The 21537-nt window shown below is 38.4% G+C and overlaps 1 protein-coding gene across 2 annotated transcripts in view; it reads right to left on the reverse strand.

Annotated features, from left to right (window-relative positions):
• PHF20L1 (PHD finger protein 20-like 1) overlaps positions 1 to 20622 on the reverse strand; it is a 52337-nt gene extending 31715 nt beyond the window's left edge. Inside the window, exons 1-7 of one of the 2 annotated variants that reach the window (XM_010149214.1) lie at positions 20527 to 20609; positions 12107 to 12278; positions 11871 to 11955; positions 11018 to 11106; positions 8554 to 8616; positions 4756 to 4963; positions 4001 to 4129 (exon numbers count right to left, since the gene is read on the reverse strand). In XM_010149214.1, the coding sequence (XP_010147516.1) occupies positions 4001 to 4129; positions 4756 to 4963; positions 8554 to 8616; positions 11018 to 11106; positions 11871 to 11955; positions 12107 to 12278; positions 20527 to 20609 (829 nt within the window). Of the gene's footprint in view, positions 1 to 4000; positions 4130 to 4755; positions 4964 to 8553; positions 8617 to 11017; positions 11107 to 11870; positions 11956 to 12106; positions 12279 to 20526 lie in introns of both variants that reach the window. The other variant, XM_010149215.1, reaches the window with a different exon arrangement.
• Between the last annotated feature and the right edge of the window lie 915 nt (positions 20623 to 21537).

Raw genomic sequence — 21537 nt, forward strand, 5'->3', positions numbered from 1 at the left:
GCTGTATGATGCTTTGAGCAACCTGGCCTAGTGGAAGGTGTCTGTGTCCATGGCAGGGGGGTTGGAACTAGATGGTCTTTAAGGTCCCTTCCAACCCAAACCATTCTATGATACAATATGACTACTATTAAAAAAATCAACTGTAAAAGACAAGGCAACATAAATAGGAGGAAGCTTTTTGTTAGCTAAGCATATAGCAATAGCTTCTGCTATTAGTTCTGCTTCACGCAGTAACTTCAATTACCTAAGTATTGAGAGAAAGAAAAAGTTCTTTCTGTCCTAAGACAAAGCAGAACTGTTAAAACCTGAAAAACCACAAATCTGAACAAAAGTTACTATTGTAAGTCCTGGGAATGTCAATATTGGGAGTGGAGAGTTTAAAATCTCAAAAATAACTTGAGCTGACAGATCCACAGGAAATTCCTATTGAGTTCTATGAAAAATTAGATGTGCTTAATTTACAATGCACAATGCCCAAGGAATTTGAAGTTAGTAAAGCCTGGGCTCTCAGGAAGCATTTAGGACATTAAAAAAAAACCAAACCAAACAACAAAACACATGCACACAAAAACCAGTGTGGCATTTTGCTAGAGAGCTATCATATTTCAGCATTCCACACTAAATACTAGGTGCTTTTTTTCAGATTAAGTTATGCCTCAGTTTAAATGGAAAATAGTTAGGTTTTAAATAAACTTTTTCTGAACATCACATAACAACGGGTGTAAACTAATTATTTTACAGTTAGATGGGCTAACTTAGAAGCAAAAACACTTACTTAGTCCTATTATATTAGTATAAATAAATTTATCAGGTAAGATTTTCATTCTGCATTAGGTGTCATAAACAATTTATGTTTCATCAACTTAAATAAACCTTTGACTTAAATTATCCTGTTTAAATCAAGTTGCAAAATTAGCAGTTGTTAATATTGACAACCACACATCTACAATAAAAAGCATAAAATAATTTTCAAAATTCAGTGAAGTAGAGTTTTAAAGACTAAACAACAAGCCACAGTCTGTAAAGCAGTTTTTGTGGTTCTACAAACCACAGGCTGTCCAGAGGAGCTGTGGATGCCCCACCATTGGCAATGTTCAAGGTCAGTCTAGAAAAGACCTCAAACAGCCTGACCTAGGGGAAGATGTCCCTACCCACAGCAGGGGGGCCAGACTAGCTATCTTTAAGTGTCCCTTCCAAGACAAACCATTCAATGATTCTATGCTTTTTATTTCTAGCTAGATTCTCAGGGCTCAGAAAGCAAAGCCATAAAACCAGCACAGACTCCATCAGACCTTTGAATATATAACCCTTCTTATTTCCTTCGTCTCGATCCCATTAATTATCTTTTTTATCAGTTACCATGCCTTTAGAAAGGCAAAACAATCCCATAAGCTACTACAGCAGCAGGACTACAGGCTCACCATCCAATCAGTAACAGGATGCAACAAATCAAAAGCACGGGGTGGCACTGTGAACCACAAGGGTTTTGTATTCTGTAAGCGTGCTGTAGATGTTACATGTTTCTTTAGGTATCAAGACTGCAGCAGGAGATGTGGAAGCAAGCATCCCAGAAGCAATAACTGGAAGACAACATTAATACATGTTTTGCAGGAGACATCCTTCACCTTTGGCTAATTTCCCCCAGTGGCAGTAGCAAAAAAGGGGCCAAGGAAGCAACTTTATTTTGTTGAACAGAGAGCAAAGAACCCCAGATGCAGCTGTGGCCGTTGTAGAAGACAAGGAGAACCTGCCACAACAAATACTGAATGCTGAATTGAAAACCAGAAAACAGTACCCTTCGGACAGCCACCTCAGAGCAAATCACGTGGTTGATTTCCCCATACAGACGTAAGACACTTGGTAAAACGAAAGTTTTCCTAACAGCTACAATGCTGATTCTTCTGTAGCCAGAGGGGTACACCAGCATGATTCCCAACCTTCCTTCACATCCAAAAGCTCACCCCGGAGACAGAAATGACAATTTACAAGTATTTCAAGCGTAAGAAATAAGCACGTGGCAAACAAAGTTTGATCGTCATCAGTTACATTTTCAAAATACTCCATTATATGCAACAATAAAAGAACCTGCTACAGTAGGGAGTTGCAGAAATGTGTTAATCTGAGAAGAGTTACAGAAAGTAACTACCAAGAATGACAAATTTCATCTGGTAATTAAAGGTTTAATTCACTGTCACTGAAAGGTAACACAGTCTCTGCCAGCAGTGTATGTTTTCACGGAGAGAGAGACACACTGGTTTTAGAATGATAACGAAGTCAACGGCTGCAACATTATGTTTTCTGATGATCCAGTTCAGTCTATGAGCCCAACTGATTGCTTTTATCCTCAAAGGTCCTCAGAAAAGGAGAAGCTATCAACCACCACAGAAAACTAAGTTCTAGAGCAACAGGTTTTTCAACTGGTTGTGGTATCTTCTGCTACTAACTGCTATTGGAAAGAACTTCACAGGGCTCTGTAAATATGTATCACTAGTACAGAAAACCTTCTACTGCTCACGGCAACAATTAAATTGGGACTTAACTGAAGATGTATGCAGTATGGGCAAAGGAGAGCAGAAATAAAGCTGATAAACCAGAGATCTGTTAACTACACTTGGTACCAAGTGAGAAGCCTTCCAGGAAAGAAAATCCCAGAGAGAAAAGATGGATTTTTGGAAGACTGCTTCCTTCATATCATGTTCCACACTGGCCCATTTCATTTATTTTTTCCTTCAGACTGAAGTACTGATTGAGAGACTGAAACAAAACCACACTTCTTTCATAAGAAAACTGACTAAACATCCTCCACTGCTGACCTATGAAAGTTGGATCAACCAAAACAAGTATGTTTAATAAACCAGGTTATTTTTATCTTATAGAAATGAGTAGGACTTCCTATACAAATGACTACACCCTATCTACTACAGAGACAAACAGAAACCCACTCATCTTAACAGAAAAGTTTGCCAGAACTCACACACAACATTATTTACTAGAATGAGTGGAATCCTACCCCCTGTCCAAGGGCCTCTATACTAAGGGGAGGACTTCACAACTGTTTTCCACCCAGCTTTTCAAATGCAGCTAATACTTTCCCAGCACAGGTACAAACGTATTACCTCGTTCTAAATATTGATAGGATCAGGGCTGGCAACACAATTTGATTATTGGGAGGCATGGGGGAGGAGGTATACAAACTGAAATAATGTTCTCAGTTAAGTAAAGTTAATTAACATTCTCTTAAATTCTGTAATAAAACACATTTTGCAGCTTTTAGATAATTGGTCTTATTATTCCACCCATGCTGTATATCAGGTATTCTGTAGCTGCATACTTGTTTTCCATTAATACCTTTGAGTAATAAATGTAGCAAGTTAATGCCGTAGCTACGGGGAAAAAGTCTTTCAGGTCTTCATTTCTTTGCAGCCAGGCTTGCATACTTTTAAATGACAAAGTCACTTCAGCAACAGTTTTACTTTATTACAAACTAGTGGAAGGTGTCCCTGCCCATGGCTGGTGGGCTGGAACTGAATGATCTTTAATGTCCCTTCCAACCCAAACCGTTCTATGATTCATTCAAAGAAACTATGACGAAACATTCAATTTTTCCACAGCTCACAGAAGTGTTAATTTACAGTGGCAGTTATGTAACTTGTGACCTCATTAAGAAGTTGTACAAACCCCAAATTTCACATCATAATGGAGAAAATCATGCAGCTGGTGTTAAAACATACTCAAGAAATTTATCCATTCAGGATGGCTCCCTTCCTAAAAAACTAAAAAGACCAAGTCAAATCTCAGACCATTCTATGAATTTATGAACAAGGTAGATTATTAACATTTATAGATTCCTTTAAAATTTCAAATATGTGAAAGACTGTAGTGATATCTGAAAATCACACACTAGGCAATCTGCTTTAGTACCTTATATGTAAGCACCTATATTTCATTACATTAAAAAGGAAAAATAAGTCAATAACCAATAAAAAAAAAGGTACTTTACCAGTGATCTTGTTGAGACGAGCTCTCTTTGCCTGAAATGAGTTGCCTAGATTACTTTTCCTCTTGTGCGATAACGTGCTCTCTGCCTGCACAAAGGCCATCTTTGGAACATCCACTACAGGGAATCCTACTTTTAAACAGAACAGAAACCTAGTAAAGTCACATAAAGTAAATACATACCACCATGAAAAATACTTAGAGTATTTCAGAACTTCTATTAGAATACTGCAGTAAAGAAACTTTAGAATTTAATTAAAAATGAAAATGACACATTCTGAAGATTTATTACTGCACACTGAAGCATTACATTCAAATTTCCTCAAGACTTGTAATTTTTACTCAATATTATGAGACCCCAATATTAAAAACTAGTAAGATAAACAAAGTCTTATTAACCCAGAAATAGTTTCAAAGATCCATGAATACAGATGTATCAACCATTTTGGAAGATCAAGGATTATCTCACAGGTAAGAGAAGATGCAGGAATATGAACCAGAGGGTACAATGAAGGCTTTAAAAAACCCCTATGCGTTGCTCTTAGAGCCAGGTATAAGTTTTGCGCAGGGAGTAAATGCCGACCAAACTAGATCTATCTGATAAAAACTGTTTCTGAACAGATCTGTGTTATCATAATAGCAAATGAGACATCTTCCCTGGGAAATACTAGTTACTACACAATTGCAAAAATAAACCCAGGAATTCTACTTCAACATGACAGAAAAACCTATTTTATCTTCTACAGAATCTGGTTTTACCAAACGTGTCACTAGATGTAGGCTCCTCTTCCTCTTTTTGGACTTCCTGAATGATTGCAGAGGTTGAGGTTTCTTCCTTTTTTGAAGGAACTTTTAGCCATTTTCTGTCCTCTTTATCTTTATTGCTGTTTGCGCTGGTTCTAGGTTTACTTCCTGCTTTGTTCTTGGCTGCTGCTGCAGCAGCAGCTTTGACCAAAGCTATCCAATCCTCCAAAAAGGAAAAAATGGTAAGCAAGTATTAAAAAGTGCCTGAGACTCAAATACAAAATACTTATAAACCCAGTGAAACTTCATCTAGAAATGTTTAAGAGCAGTTGAATTTATTTTCATGGCTACTACTCAGAGTGGTACAATGTTTCCCAAATTGCCTACACAGACTTGAAGTATTACCATTACGCCACATGGTTAAAACTGAGAAGAAAACAACCTTCAAAAAAACCCACTACCTACAGAACTCTGGCTGCACAGGTTCCCGGCTGCATATGTTATTTGTCAGCTTTAGAATCCCAGGAGTTCCCAAACCCAGAATACTAACTTTTTTCTTACCCTTCTAGCTGTGAAATGCACCAATTCCACTGTTGCTTGAATTTAAATGTCATTCAAAATTACCATCAACTCAAAGCATGGTCCAGCCAGCTGCATGATTGGGCAGATCTTCCTGAATTAAATTGATAAAGCAGGGACAACCCTTTTCTAAATAAATCTGAGTTTCTAAGGTAACTACAGATAGGACTCTCTTCATATTACACATGCCAAGTTTCATTCAATAATTTCAACGAAGTGCTCTATCATATGACTGGATTTCACAAGCAACACTTAAGGTAACAGAAGTGCCATTTTGGGTAATAGCTTATTTGACCAAACAGAAACATCCAAGGAGTGAACAACCAAACACACAGCCCAAATTCACCTACTTTTTGGCACGTAGTGCAAGTCTAGACACCCCGTAAGTCAAGAGAGAGAACTGAATTCTTCCAAGGCTAAGCCAAGCTCTTCCACTAGTTGCGAGCGATCAGACTCCTACCTTATGTCTCCTGAGTATCAAGGATCAATCTGACTGCAAAAATTTTTAACTTGATCCTTTTTACTGAAGTATTTTTGCAGATTTTCTGTAACATCAAGGTACAGAATTTTCCCACAGGCAAGTTACATGCAATATAAAAACCAATAGCAATGTTCATCTTCCACCAGGAAGAATTAAGCAACTGAGTGTTCTGAACAGTAAATAATTCACTACATGGCAATTTGGCTACAAAAGTATTTGCAGATTCGTACTACCACATACAAAAAAAAGGTATGATAAAGACTATTTTTTGTCTAGTTCCACGTGAGTGCTTTACAGAAAGCAAAACTTTTTCCCCCAAGTGTAAACAGACCATTTTATGCTAGACTGTTTCCTGTTGTGCCATTATCATACAGGGTACCTTCAGATTTTATAAATCTTGTTTCAATACAACTTTTTTCCTCACTCATCTCTTATTACAAGTCTTCCGAATTTCTGTTCTACTGAGGTTTCTTTGCCTTCTTTGATGCATTAGAAAAGCATAACACAAAATATACAGCATTACTTTCACTTGTACTATGCTTTTCCTTTTCCATTGCTCAGTATTTTTAAATCATTGCTTTACACAGGTTATGCTTCTACACTGCACCAAACTACGTACTTAGAAACACCAACAGTTTTGATTCCTCCAAGAGAGCGTTCCATGTCCAAACGGACAAGATGCATAGCCTCAGACTAGCTAGCAAAGTTTGGAAGCGTTTTGGCAATGCTTACACCAGAGGCAACTACCAAGGCCATTTGGTGACATGCCAGCCACACAGTCAATCAAAAACACACATACCTCTTTTTTGGCCAGCCAAAACGAGCACACACATTAGCTCCAGTCAATCCAGAGCCTTGCCCATCCAGCAGGACAAAAAAAAGGACTGAGCTATTTGTGCTGTTGAGGAGTTAGGAGACCTGAGAGTAGAAGTTTTACACTGTACCCTGGCCAAGGGATGAAGAGGGTCAGTAACACAGCTGAAGCTTGGATCTTATGATAAAGGTGGGAAGCAAAGGAAGCACAGCCTGCATCAAAACACCTTCTAAACAGCATTTTAGTTTTCAGACAAGATAAGCACCCTGAAATCAGCAGCTTTCAGAAGGTATCGAGCTTCAGGGGCCACAATGAACTAAGTATCTCCTGTTCTAATGGTAGCTGTTCTGGTGCAACATCAAGGGGATTTTTGTTTGCATTTTATTTCACGGTATGGATACTTTCCTTAAGACATGGAGCTCACAAAGGGAAGCAGGAGACATGTAACAATGAAGTAAACAAAGGTTAAACATTGAGAAGCCAGAGCAGAGAGGCATTAATTATGGTGAGAGTTTAAATTTACATGTTAATCTACAAAAAAAGTGTAACTATGTAGAGAACCTTGCGCAGGGGGTGGACAAGACTATCTCAAGAGGTCCCTTCCAACCTCAACAATGCTGTGATCCTTAACTGGCCAGAAACTCTGTGGGTCCATTTTTATTTTGGCTCCAGAGTAAACATGTAGGCACCACAGCGACACAGGTAATTCCTGCTTTTTAACCCTGAAGTCCTGCTGAGCAACTGCTCAGCTGCACAGCTTCTGATATCTGAGAATTACTTAGGGTCTAAGACAAGGCGATATTTCTTTTGCAGAGCACAGTACTCCTCCTTCAAAAAATACATGTTTGTGCCTTTTTTGGACTTTTTAGAAAAAAATTAATAAAACATGGGCAAAAAAAAAGCGGGAACCTAAAGCACAATGAATTCTGAAATCTGTCTCAGGGTCGTAGTAAGATAGCTATACTGTCAAAGATAATAGGAGGACATTAAGTATCAGAAATCACAGAAACTAGTTGCAAATCTTTAATAGCAGGACTTTTCCCCAGAGCATTCAGTATACACAAAGTCAATGGCCCAATATGAACACGTTAGAAATGAATAAAGTAAAAGCAAAATCCTACTAAGAGAATTTTTCCCCTACATCTCCTTCACATCCTGGTATCATCCCTCTATTGGCTGTGGGTTTGTACCTCTGCACCATCCAGCCCAATTTCCTGCTTCCCACAGTATCTCACCTCAGTGAAAGTTTCTTGTTTACGTATAAATCTTTTTAAAAAAGTGTATTTCCTTTTTTATATTACTAAAATTCATCTTTCAAGTAAGCTGAGAAAATTGACAGAAGACCAAATATTAGTTTATCGCTACTGAGGAAAACTGTCATTACGCTAATTAGATTCACTAAATCAAAGCACAGGAAATTGCACGATCAAGAAATACGTTAGCAGAAATTACCCAACATCCTTACACATCAATTGGCTACAACACTTGTATTTTAAAATATTCCTTTGCATAACCTTAAATCTGCAACAGTGGGAAGGCAAAACCAGAATCATTTGTAAAATCTAACTCTGCTGCCAATAGCAGAACTCACACACACGTCCCTTCACCTGCCTACAGTCACCACCCTTTTGCTTCTCTACAGTACTAAAGATTCAGCTGGTTTTCCTCTTCTGACACATCACAACTCCCACACATTCATACATACATACACATAAAGCATCATCAATCTGTTGACTGGCTGATTCCACATCAAGCCTGGATTCTTTACCCTCACCTTTCAATTCTAAACAGTCTGCCCCAACTACATCTTGGCTCACATTGTCTCCTGTCACATCCTTTTTTCTTCTGTCCCAATTGCAAATCCAGGCTTTTTCCTCAGCTTCCTCTTCCTGTGTGCCAAGTCCCCTCCCTCTCCTTCAAAACCCTCCTCAAAACTCACTTCTTTTGGTTCGATTTCCGTCACTAATCTCAGCTCCGGCGCTATCTGCTCCCTCTCGCGCGCCTAATTACATCGAAGATAAAACAAAAAACATGAAACAGAAAAAGTAAGTTATCCGAATACTTCATATGTGCTCTCACAAGGGCAGTCTCAATATGCCCCTGTTTTAAGTTCTCTGTTCTACATTAGCCACATTTCTGTATGATGTCAATTAATTTGCGCTTATCTGCAGAGCAACCTAACCTATAGTCTTATTGCATTGAGCCGCACAAATATTTTCCACTCTAAAAATTTTGCCTTTCCACCCTTGCAGCTGAGTCTTAGTAACACACACTGCTGCTGCAACTCGAAAACAGAGTTTGAGTGTCACAGTGTTTACAATCTCCAGACATGTTAAGCTCAAATCAAAGAATTAACTAGTCTATATCCCTCTTTCTCCATGTAATTCAAATTCTGCATGCTTAGCACACACCTTCCAAACAGGTCTGGCAATTGTTAAATTTGCTAATGAACCAGAACTTGAAGTATCTTAAGTTCACCCTCCTCAAAACATATTTTTTTTTTCTTTGGAAACAAAAAAAATCCCAAAGTCATAGGTTTAGTTAAGCATGAAGTGTTGGATCTACTAACTCCATTATTTTTCACATCAAGTTATGTTTCTGGCATTTTTTTAAGCTTTACATAATTTTTGGACAATGTCTTCATATAAAGCAAATCATGCAAAAACTTCCATTTGAGTTCTAGGCTTGGAGAAAGCTCAGTTTCACACAATTGATTTTCAAACTAATCTTAGATCACATTTTTATTCTTAAATACCACAAAAATATTTTGAATAACATGTTAACATAGCATAATGATGTAGGAGATGTTGCAGAGAAAAATTACCTTGGTCTGTGAAAGCTACAGAACTTCATGCCTATCTCTAATTTTGCAAAATTAATTGCTAAGACTAGTATCAATTAGCATTACTGAAAACATAATGGGCGATTTTCTTGCTGCAAGACAACTTAAAATTCTAAATCCATCTCAAAGTGCAAATTTGACTTCATTGAAGCCACCTATATTCAGCCCCTGAGATGCACAAGACTAATTTTTCTCAGTAGTTGCAAGTTAAGGTGTTAGAAGTAATAGGTGAGCTGGACTGCCACCCAGCATGTCTGGACATCAACATGACTGCTGAGAGATGGATTTTTTTTTTTTTTTTTTAAAGCTGAAAATACTTGTGGCCTAAAACTAGTAACTCAAGATTAGTCACAACATAGCTCCCCTGAAAAAAGACAGGACAGAGTGACTTCATCGTCACAGAAGGGCTATTTCAGTTCAGTCACAACCACATTACCCAAGTTTTCCTTCTTTCTGATTAAGTAAAATGAAATCCTCTGGTTTCCTGCCACACTGAAAGACTCGTTCGAAATACCATATACTGGTTCAATTAAGTCATTGCAAGACTGCAGCAAGAAGCCAATGTTAGCGTGACTGTGGATTGCAGTTTAATCTCTTTAAGGAAACACAGTTTAAACAGTGCAGTGTTGCCTGCACAAAGCTCCAGTGTTCTTTGCACAGATGATCAACCCTAGTATGCAGCTACCTCTAACCTGGAGAGCAAGATACTGACATGTTTTCAAGCCAATTTGCTTATCCATCTGCCCTTGTCATCACAGTAATTATGAAATACCTGAATTGTGTTTTAAAGTTAAGAGTACTCTGAAGAAGATTGGGAGCAAATCAGAATCTTTTTTTCACATTTCTTGTCTCTGAGTCTCCAATAGTTTCAGTGGGCAAATTTCTCATTAACTATGAGAACACAGTTACCATGAGAGAGAAACGCAACGGCGTTTCCACTGAAAGCACGTAACAGTTTAATGTTGTTTTTCTTTGGCAAGTAAAGGTGTGCCTATTGACTAAATCATGTCCTCTGTTTCACAGCCTCCCTCAACTTGTATTGACCATCTTTTCTTTAACAGCAATTGGACATTATCAGAGATAAAAATATTTATCTGAATCCCCAAAGTTCTGATACAGGGGAGAAAACCCCCACAGAACAGTCATGTTAGTAACAACACATAGGCAAAAAGCTACCATGGTAGCAAACAAAAAGAGACGGGGTGGAAGGAAAAAATAAAACATTCAGCAGCAGAGACTACTGACATGCTCAAGCTTTTTCCTGAAAGGACACCAGAGGAAAAAGTCTCTGCATGCCTCTGGTTTGCAAATCCTGCAAGTCAAATCTCTGGGAACAGATTAGTTGGCACCAGAGTGTATGGCAGCTAGATGTTTAAGACAGAGCCAAGACTACTTGAGCAGCACACTCTGGGCATCATTCATAAAACTGGTGATGCAAGGTAGTGCAGGATTGAAAATAAAGACTAATCTAAAATTAGTTGTGCTAGGTGACATTTTTATTATCTCAAGATATTAAAAAAAATCCGTATTAAACCTAACAAGATACCTAAAGTATTCTTACCTGCCCTTTTGCATCCTCTGGCATAGATTTGATATGCATCCTCTTAAGACACCGAATAACACCATCATAGAACTGTACTGTGAACGTTCCTAGAAGAGGATTGATGTAATCACTATGACTAGTTAAGAAACAAACACACCTTGCTACTATGAAAGCTTCAGCAAAATGTTTTATAGGCTACATGACCAAAGTAACCAGGTGTTACCTACAGTCAAGACTGAGAATTATGACAGAACTAAGTGGCAGCCTTGACAAAATCCTGCTTTTATATCATTGCTCTTTATCCCCTTGGACAATTTCCAGCACATCACTTTTGCTCATAATTCATTGAAAGATTTATGTAATATTTAAGTTGCCACAATAGGGAAATGATTCAATTCACAACCAAAACTTAATTTGCTTTAAACTATGGTAGAAACTTCAACTTATGTTCATTAGAAATACCGCCCCATTGTGAAGTACTGCATCTAAGGTTCCTTTATTTCCTCATTTCCATTGTTTTTCTTCAATAAACAGAACTTTAAAGAAAGCTACCATTTCTAAAACAATGACGGAAGTTTAAATGTCATTAGCCCAAATCAACAATAGTACAGAATATTTGTAACACTGTGCATAGGATGTTCTTCTCATCACTGAAGCAACATCAAGCATTTTGTCTTCCAGTAGAAACTCCTATTTTTGCATTTCACACAGATAAACAATTAACCTCTCAGTAAATTTGATAGAATAGACACATTTTTCACTTAATATTGGGGCAGTGAAGAAAACTTTATACACAGGTCAATGTTTTAGGCAAGCTACAGCACAGCATATGCAAACAGTCCTTACCAACAGACCACACCTGCATACATACCCTCCTTATTAATGGCTTCAATCTTTGCAGGATAATATCGACAGTCTGTCCAACGAGCCAGGACTTCTTCTCCAGGTTTAAAATCCTATTTTATACAAATTTAGTCATCAATACTTTAATAATTGAAACTTTTTCCTAAATATCATTAAACACTACGTGTTAGAGATATTTAATGTAGAAAAAAAGTAGGACAGTATACAAAAAATAGCCAAAGGCAAAATAAATGTGGCACTTACCACAAACTCTTCATCATCCTTCAGCCCTTCTTTCCTTAAGGCTGGTCGCTCCAAGGGTCGTAACCTATTGCTGTCCCAGTAAATCCACTCATCATAGCGATGGCTCCAACGTTCAAAATGGACCAACATCTTCCCCTCTTCATAATCTATCTTCTCAATACGAGATGGGTACCTTGAATGATAAACATAAATTGATAAATCCTAAAGCTTTTTCAAAGGTTAGAGTGGTTTGGGTTTTTTTTTGCATTGTGCTGGTTCCAGGCAGGACCGAGCTCCTTCACTCCACACTGCTGACGAGTGGCCCAGAGCAGGCAAGAGAGTTGTTTCATTCCATCATAAGCCAGGCTCAGTGCACACAGGCAGTTCTGAGGGGGGAAGTGGCCTGGTGGAGGTCGTTAAGGCTTTGGGCTAACTTGAGAGGTCATTAGCTCTTTTGTTAGCACTTAGCACAACCGCTTTCTGGCTCTCAAACTCAGGATGCTCGTGTAGGTCAGCAGGTGGTAAGCAATTGTATCACATGTTCTGTTTTCAATTATTTAAACAACAGTATTAGTATCACTATAATTTTCATTTAGATTATTTAATAATTCTTATCTCAACTTTCTTAGTTTTCCTCGTCTTTTCCTCCAACTCTCCTCCTGCACTTGGAGGGGAGGGGGGAGGACGTGAATGAGCAACTGTGTGGTACTTAATTGCCAGATAAGGTTAGGCCACAACATGCACACAACAGTGCTGACATGACCATTCAGAAAGTTATACTAACAACTTGTCCTGAGAAATCTTCCAAGTTCAAAAAAGGTGAAGTTACTAAATTGATAGTAGGATTAAACCTTAGTATGAAGCTGATGATGTATCACTGTTGTGTGTAGATAACTCAAACTAGTCAGATGATTGCACACAAATTTGAACTTCAAACTCCGAGATGAACACTGGCTAAAATTAGCATTAGAAGTTTGTGCTTATCAGTTAAAACCTGTGTTTGTTTAAAGCAAAATCCTTTTAAGAGTTTTTGTTTACTTGGAGATGGGAAGGATGTAAAATAGTTTAGGAGTACATTCATTCCTTTTATCATATTAAATGATTCCAGACAAATCCAAGCAATTAATCAAACCCAGAAGTCAACAGAACATTCTTACTTAAGTCTCTTACTAATTTACAGATCAGCTTCCATGATTTCACTGCCACTAAATTTGATTCATAGTAACTATTTTTCAGCAGTCACCTCTCTGTAACTCCACATTCACCAAAATAAATATGTCAGTCTTAATTAACACATGGGTTTTACCCTCAGCAAATAGTGTACGCGCTCAGTATAACTAATCAGGACTCAGCTGCAACCAGATCAAGTATTAGGCACCTAATTTTGGGTGTGGCATAGATGCAGTTTTACATTAAAGAAATTTCTCTACCTTCAGCAATTATTATTCAGTCTTATTATTTCTGTTGCACTGGTCAAGTATTTCACAAAACTGTAGTAGGGGTGCAAGGCACAAACTTTTTTTCACACTTTCTCCACCAGTTCAAGCATCCAATATCCAGTCCTACTTCAAAATTTCATCAGCTAGAAAGACAATGGACATACAGGAACCCTGTCAACATTTTCAATTGTGAGTACTTTCTCTGCAAAACACTAATGGTGCCGATAAAGGAATCTTTAACACTGCGTTCTGATTAAAATATAAAGTTCTCAGGAAGTGCAGCCTTTCCTTGTTTCCTCGTGACTAGAACAGGGCATTAAAACTAAAGGTGTCGATCTCAATTTCCTCCTTCATTATTCCAGACCTACTTCTTCAGCTGCAGTGGTGTTCACAGCTTCCCAACATCTAAATATCTTCGGAGTTGCTGAACGACAAAAGTGCTCTCTGATTTTCTAGGTTATCCCAGCAACCACTTCAGTCACATTTCACCCTTAAATCAGAACACAAAGACAGTCCAACCTCCCACTGCACGTGTCTCATCCATTCATTTCAGAAGTGCAAAATATTTTCATAGTCACTCTTTGAAGTTTCCAACTTCTTCTGACTGAACTTTAAAAAAAAAAAAAACACACAGTGTCTTAGCCTCAAACTGGATACTCTCATGTGCCACCCTACTAACAAAATCTTTTTCAAGGTAGAGGAACCCCATGGGACTTCTTTCAGAAGAGCAACAAGATCAACCTCCTTTCCCCTTCTCAAACATACTGACAACAACCACCTAATAAAAACAGCAAAGCTGATGATATATTGGATCAAAACAGAAAGTAAAACTCACAGGTCAAAATCTGAATCCCATCGTTAGGATTCTGGTTTAACTTTGAACAAAACTTCAAGAAAATAAGTCAGCCAATAGATGGTTTTCCTAAACCCTGCCTCCGATGGTGCTTTAAGTCTACATGCTGCTACATCTAGGAATTGTATTACAAAATTTCTTTTTATCTTCCTGAGTGCCCCAACTTCAGACTTCTTATAACTAACCAGCAAATGTCAGAATAAGCAAGCAGAGCAGCAAAGGAAAAAGAAAAAGTAAATTTACTGTTACTAGCACAAATGTAGAAGTAAAGGATGACACAGAAAGCATTCAAAGGAGAGAATGGAGGAACACCAGAAAAAGAAGAGGACAGGAAGTTCACTTTGTAGCATCGAAAAGGAGAGCCTGTGCACAAGACTGAAGCTGCAGCAGGGAATCAGAAGACAAGAACGATGATGGTCTCTCTCACTGGAGCTGGAAATTGCAAGTTTATCCCCTGCCAGTCAGGTAGTGATGCAAAGCTATGGTTATTGTACAAAATTCAGGGACCACCAGCCAAAATAGAAAATTCTCTTTTCCTATGCATCTACAATGCAAATACTGTGTTCCCATTATGGCACTATCCTACAGCAGTTCCCTTGCTAGATTTTTATTGTTGTGGTTGGTAGCTTTCCCACTAAAGTCACCATTCTAAGCACCATGTGTAGAAGACAACAACTATGAGTAGAAGGGATAAACTGGTGTCCTGGAAAGAGAAAACAGAGTAAGAGGAGGGAAGTAAAATGCAGAGTACAGCTTAGAGACAATTATATAAAAATTAAGATAGATAAGAAAAATTTAGCACACCAGGAATCAAGACGTTAATATATATATATATATGGGGAGGGGAGGAGAGGGAGGAGGCGCAAAGCCACACCACAAAAGAGCAAAGCTGCATCAGTTAATAAAAGAAGATAAACAAAATATTAAGTCTCATTAGGAATCACTTAGAGGAAATGCAGCACCAGGTGTTTTCAGTGATTAATTTCTCTTCTATAAACACAATTTCTGCTACTCAAGTCTTTTTAAAATGTCATTATCAGCTCTGAATCTAAGTCCACGGTACTGGGTTTGCAAAGTTAAATCTTACAATAACCATGTCATTGCACAGTGACTTTATTCCAATTATTCATGTTTCTTCAATGCATGTTAAGACAGTGGTTGCAAGACACAAAGCAAAACCCTGTATTCAGCCCCAGTCCTCAGAGATGGAAGATTTAGCAAATCTCTGACCCACCCAAGCTATATAGGATTGATTAGGCAACCCAAAAATAATTGTGTATGGATTTAGAACAAGATATTATACTCAATATCCACTAAATTTAGCCACACAATGTGCCACAAATATGTACAAACAGTAATATTTCACAATACCGATCCCACAGTGGGAAAGAGCAGAAAAAACGAATTGCAGAATTCACTATTGCAAGTTTTACACTGCACAGAAACATTTTTCTGGTGTTACAGTATGTGTATTTTTACTGAAAACAACATGTTTCATAAATTATGAGATTACAAATATTTCGAAGGCAAGTACACATTTCCTTCTAAGAAAAGATAAAATGGCAACAGACATCTTTTAAACCGCCTTCTTAAAGAATTCTAGTAACAATGCATACAGGAAAGCTTTTACTATGGCCAAAAGGATTGTTTATATTTATTCTGTAGAAAAAAGATGAAGATGGTAACATCTCACTGACATCAGAAATCTTACGTTCAAATTCCTTCCATTGCAAATCTACAAGTAGACAGTTAAATAATGAAAATGTTCTTTTCATGGGAAGAAACAATAACCTGTGTTTTGGGTGTGTTTTTTTTAATAGCATGCTGGAAATAGTATTTAGTAATTCCAAATAAACGCTCATCCAAATTTCAGGGTTTTTTTGTTTTTTTTTTTTTTTTAAATGAGAGAACAGGAAAACTATTGTTAGCTGATGGTGTCTGCCCAGTTTACATATTGCATGCTCTCCATTCTCAGGTTCCAGTGAATGTAACCCGTTAGAATTACACAATAGTTTTGCAAAGCTTCAAAATTTAACGTGTCTGACCAGTGCCTCTCAGTATAAATGTTGTAAGACAACAATAATGTTCCAATGCTCATGAGGGAAAATTAATGGGAAACGTCCAGTTTTCATTTCTTGACAGTGTAAACAGATAACACCCGTTTTCTCTAACGCACTCAACACACATGGAGAGTACTTTTCCTTTTACCTCATCATCTTCAACACTTCATCAAAAGCAACTAACAATTGGTGGGTTACCGTGTTAGGTGGGACAACAGTTATTTCAAACTGTAAAAATGGATGCCAAAACATTAGTAAATTTGCCCAAGTTTGAACCCAGAAGGTCTAGAAACAGACACTTACTTCCTGCCTTCACTATAATGGTATTAAAAACAAAAGTCTTTCCTTCAAACTTATAAAGGATGTAAAACCAAATACCTCCCATTCCGATTTGCCCACAAATAGTCTTATGATATCAGCAGAATCTGCAAAAACCCCTTTCTATCTCCCCACATGTTATTATATATATTGTATTAGATCAATATAAAGCAAGAGTCTCCACAGTCTTTTCAACCACCTGGCAGTCAAGCAACCCACTCAACTGAAATACAAAGCAAGGACTGTACAAAACAAGGTTTCCCAAAGTCTTACAGGGTAAAAACCTTCCTCCATACTGGGGGGTGGGAATCAATCCAGTTGATCAAATACACCTAATTGAAGTGCTGCTGTTCTGATAACTTATTTTAGTGAGCTATTTCCATTCCAGAACTGCACCAAGGGCCACCTATCTGTACTTACTTCATTATCTAACTTGTAGATTAGATCAAGCAGATTAACAAAGACTATGGTCGCAGGAAAAAAAACAGGGTTGTTTCCTCCCCCCCCCCCAAAGCAGCACCTGGCACTAACGGGACAACCAGGAGAGAGCTAGAGCCACAAAAGACATACGAAAACAGGAACAAAAAGAAGAGATGCATCTGTAAATACATCAACTTTGCAGAGACTGTATCCTACTTGCGGGAGCTAACAGCTCAAGAACCAGTCTTACACATGGGCACACACTTGTGCTTTACTGCCATTTCATTTGTTCTGTCAGTGACAGACGCATGGGAGGTGTGCACAATTTTTTGTATGAGATGATGGGATAATTCCAGTTGGAAGGGACCTCAGTAAGCCTCTAGTCCAACCTCCCACCCAAAGCAGGGCCAGCTATGGGATCAGAGCAGGTGTTCCAGAGTTTATCCAGCCCAGTCCTGAAAACCTCCAATGGTGAAGACTCCACAAACTTTCTGGACAATCTGATCCAGTGCTTGACTGTCCCATGGGGTCAAAAGATTCTCCTTGTACCTAAACTGAATCTCTCTTGTTTCAACTTGTGCCTGCTGTTTCTTGTCCTTCAACCACACACTACTGTGAAGAGCTTGGCTAAGTTTTCTTGATGCCATCCCTGTAGGTATTGGAGAAGGCTTCAGGTGACCCACTAGCAGCCTTCCAAGCTGAACACATCCAGTTTCCTCCCACTACCTTAACAGGTCATGAACTCCAGGCCCCTGATCATCTCATATATATTTAATAATTATCTATTATCAGCCAATCTCATCTTGCTTACTCTTTGCTGACAGATGAGTACATTGATTTTTTTTATTAGAGTTGCATTTCAGCTTGCTGAAGTGAATTTGAATTTAACAAGTTGTACAAATTCATTCTGTAAAATGCCCTCCCCTACAACAGGATACCATTTTTCACTTGAGAGATAAGCAATTGCAGTTACCTCCGCAATAATGCAAAAATAAACCCGTTCATTGACAGTCTGTCTTTGCTGATCAGTAATCATACATGCCAAACGATACCAGTGACCCAAACGCCGTCTGCAAACGCTTCCTCATTCAGAAGTATGGGGGTTTTAACCAATAGTCAAGGTACACAACACCCTATCCAAAGTTTCTGGAACTCAAACAGAACACCAGATTCCATGAGATGAATTTCAGCAACTACTACATGGATGAAAATTTAAGACTTGCAAAAGTGCGTCAGAAAGCAAAAATATAGCAGAACTTTACTGTATTTTTTTCCCCATCCTCTAGAAGTCTTTCTTGATTAAAGACTTTAACTGGTCATGAACACTGGACGTATAAATAACAGCAGGCTTTCAAAATAATAGAGAAAAAAATTAAAAACCTTTCAAAGGCTATTTTTTCCACAAGTGTTCTCAGTTTATTGCTTGTAGAAAGACTGAGCTAAGCAACACTACTGCTCTTCAACTTTGGTTTTCTTAAAAAATATAAAGAGGTTTCATGTGAGTTCAGCAACTTTTATTTTCTTTGAAGTATGTTCTATTTATGCATCCAGGCAAGGGGAATGCAGACAGCTTATATATAGAAAGAATTTCAAAAACATCCACCACCCTCTTATGTAACAGGGAGCTAAGAAAAAAAATTTGAGAGTCCCATGGACTATTACTCGAGCCCAAGTCACCCTGAACATGACAGTAGGCCTTCTCTAATAAGCTCTTTGGTTACGTGCATGACTATTAATTAATTTGAAAAAATGTCCTGTCTTCAGTGATGCTTTAACTGCAGAATTTTAGTATTAACTTTCTGCTCCTGTATATGGCACCACAGAAGTTTATGCACAGATAAACTTGACCTGTTCTACCTGGTGGTTCAGGTGATGAATCAATTCCTAGAAAGTTCAGAATAAATTCTATTCTGCCTGAAAACAGCAAGCAATTCAGTTGCAGAGCTTGTGATAGGGCTCATGCCTGACAAGGCTAAGTCTAGACAAGGACTCCAGAACATGGGACCCTTCCCTGTGCAAAGGCTGGGCAGATCCGAAACAAACTATACAGGGGATAGTCAATGATCCTTTTTTGATACAATGAAGCTGAAGCTATTTTTACATATTAACTTTTGTTATCTAGCTACATCAACCAATTAACTGTAGTAACAGGAGATGCTGTAACAAGTTATATTAACATTATTTCATTTTTATAGCACTATTCAGTTCCGTGAGCTTGGCATTCACCTATGGAACCGGCATGCTGTAAACCCACTCTACAGCAACAAACAAGAACAAGGACTGTTCTGTAAACCGCATGTTCCTTTAGAGCCCGTTTATTAAAACACACGCTTTTGCTACACTTAAAAATCAAAGCTCCACAGGTAAAAAAGTTTAACTCAACTTTTTATATAGAGCATGTAACTACTGGGATAAACATGTAAATAGTACACAGGTTTCTCTATCACATAACTGGGGAGTTAGCATGTTCATGTAAATACCTGACTGCTTTCTTCTCCAGGAATGAAAGAGAAAAGCAGGTATAGGCCTTTACATTTCCTAGCCCTACTAAATCAGAGAGCAGCTAAGAAAAGGCTTGTGGGTAGGAGCTTTAATAAAAGCAGATATTTTTCAAACTGAAACGCTATGGCCAGCAAACACTGTGAAATTAGCCCATTTGCATTAATAAAATAGTGACTAAGAATTTATTTCAAAAGAACAACAACTCTCATAACACATATGCTGAGTAGCATGGTCCCTGTACCCACAAATTTCCATTTTGCAGTGTTGACTCTTATTCAAGGTAAGACTGGGTGATGCAGAGCCAGGGTTTTAATCACTTCATTCCTCCAACTGTATGATACAAATACAACTGTACTCACCCATTCCATGAACTCCGACTAAGGATCAGGTTCATGTGGAATTTTTTAAAATGTGGACGTGGGGTTTTTTAAAATCAGTTTTGTGAACCTATGAAGTGTAATAACTGAACACAGAACACATTCGCTAGTGTGCCTTCAAACTAAAACAAAAGAACCTGTCGGGGCAGAAGTGTGCCACATAACACACTGATCACCTCACACATGACACTGCGCTCCACACTACTCTGGAAATGCTCTTCGCTTACCACAGCTACACAAGAAACTAGAAGAAAACAGACTAAAAACTTGTACAAAAGTTTCGTTTGATTTCTGAAGAAAAAATATTTTCCTAAAAGCCAATAGTTTTAACAAACTTATGTGGAAATTTGAAAAGTTCACACGTGAAACAGTAAATTAATAGGTGCACTAAGTTTCATAATTAGACATCAAAACATACAATAAACATAAAATAATTATACTCTTGGCAAATACCGCACAATGTCTTCCATACCATTTCTGTAAATAGTCCAGTGCCTCCAAACGAGCACCAATCTCAAAAGTGATTCCAGGACGATTTGGAGGCTTTTTACTCATCTTGATGTTTTCTTTTTCAGTGCCTGTGGAGGAAAATAGAAAGTCATATTAAAACACATAGTGTTGCTTAAAATGTGTCACTGACAGCAAATACATACCAAAGGGTGGAAAAAAGATATTTAAGTCCTATGCTGACTTTCCATTAACTGCTTAGTTTTCCTAAGTATAGTCAAGGACCAAAGAAGGCATTACAGAAAATCATGTATTTTTACTCATACTTCTTTCCCCTCAAAAAAGAAAAAAGGTCATCGACCTTAAATCAAAAAAAAAAATAGAATAAGAGTCTGATACTCATCTCTGGAACTGTATGACATTAATTCCTTGATGTCCTTTTAGAACATAATTTAAGCCATTACCTAGAGTCAACCTGTGTTCTCTCCTCTGGTATGGAAAAGGTCAAAAAACCCTAAGAAAAACGCATCTTACGGAGAATAGAAACTGAAATATGAACATGGGCTAAAGGACAAGAAAGATGAAATTAGCAAAACTAAGAATAAACAAACAAAAAGTCATCTTCAGCCTTTCTATGCACTCTCAAGTCTCGTTCACAGCACTCGTATAAGTTGCATTCACAGGCGCCTCTCAATTTTTGTTCGGTAACTCAGTCACTATTAAAAAAATCACTTCTCTGTCCTGATGCATTACCTTGATCATCCCGGAGCACAGAGTGGCTCGCCGCTGGGACCGCCTGCTCCTGCTGCATGCCCACCGAGGAGCAAGGGTTCCGGGCTGCAGGGCCAGAGTCTGCTCCGTCCGGACCGAGAGGGAGCGGCAGCCAGATCCCGGCTTTGCAGCGGGGCTGCCCTGCCAACGCGGAGAGCGCGATGCGGGGCAGTTGCCTCGGAGGCGGTGGCCGAGCTGAGGAAGCCCACGCCGCTCCCCGAGCGCGTAAAACACAAAGGGGTCCTCCCCAGCCGGGCTCGGAGCG

This window comes from Eurypyga helias, unplaced genomic scaffold, assembly GCF_000690775.1.
Source record: "Eurypyga helias isolate BGI_N326 unplaced genomic scaffold, ASM69077v1 scaffold1593, whole genome shotgun sequence".
In the NCBI taxonomy this organism is placed as follows: domain Eukaryota; kingdom Metazoa; phylum Chordata; class Aves; order Eurypygiformes; family Eurypygidae; genus Eurypyga; species Eurypyga helias.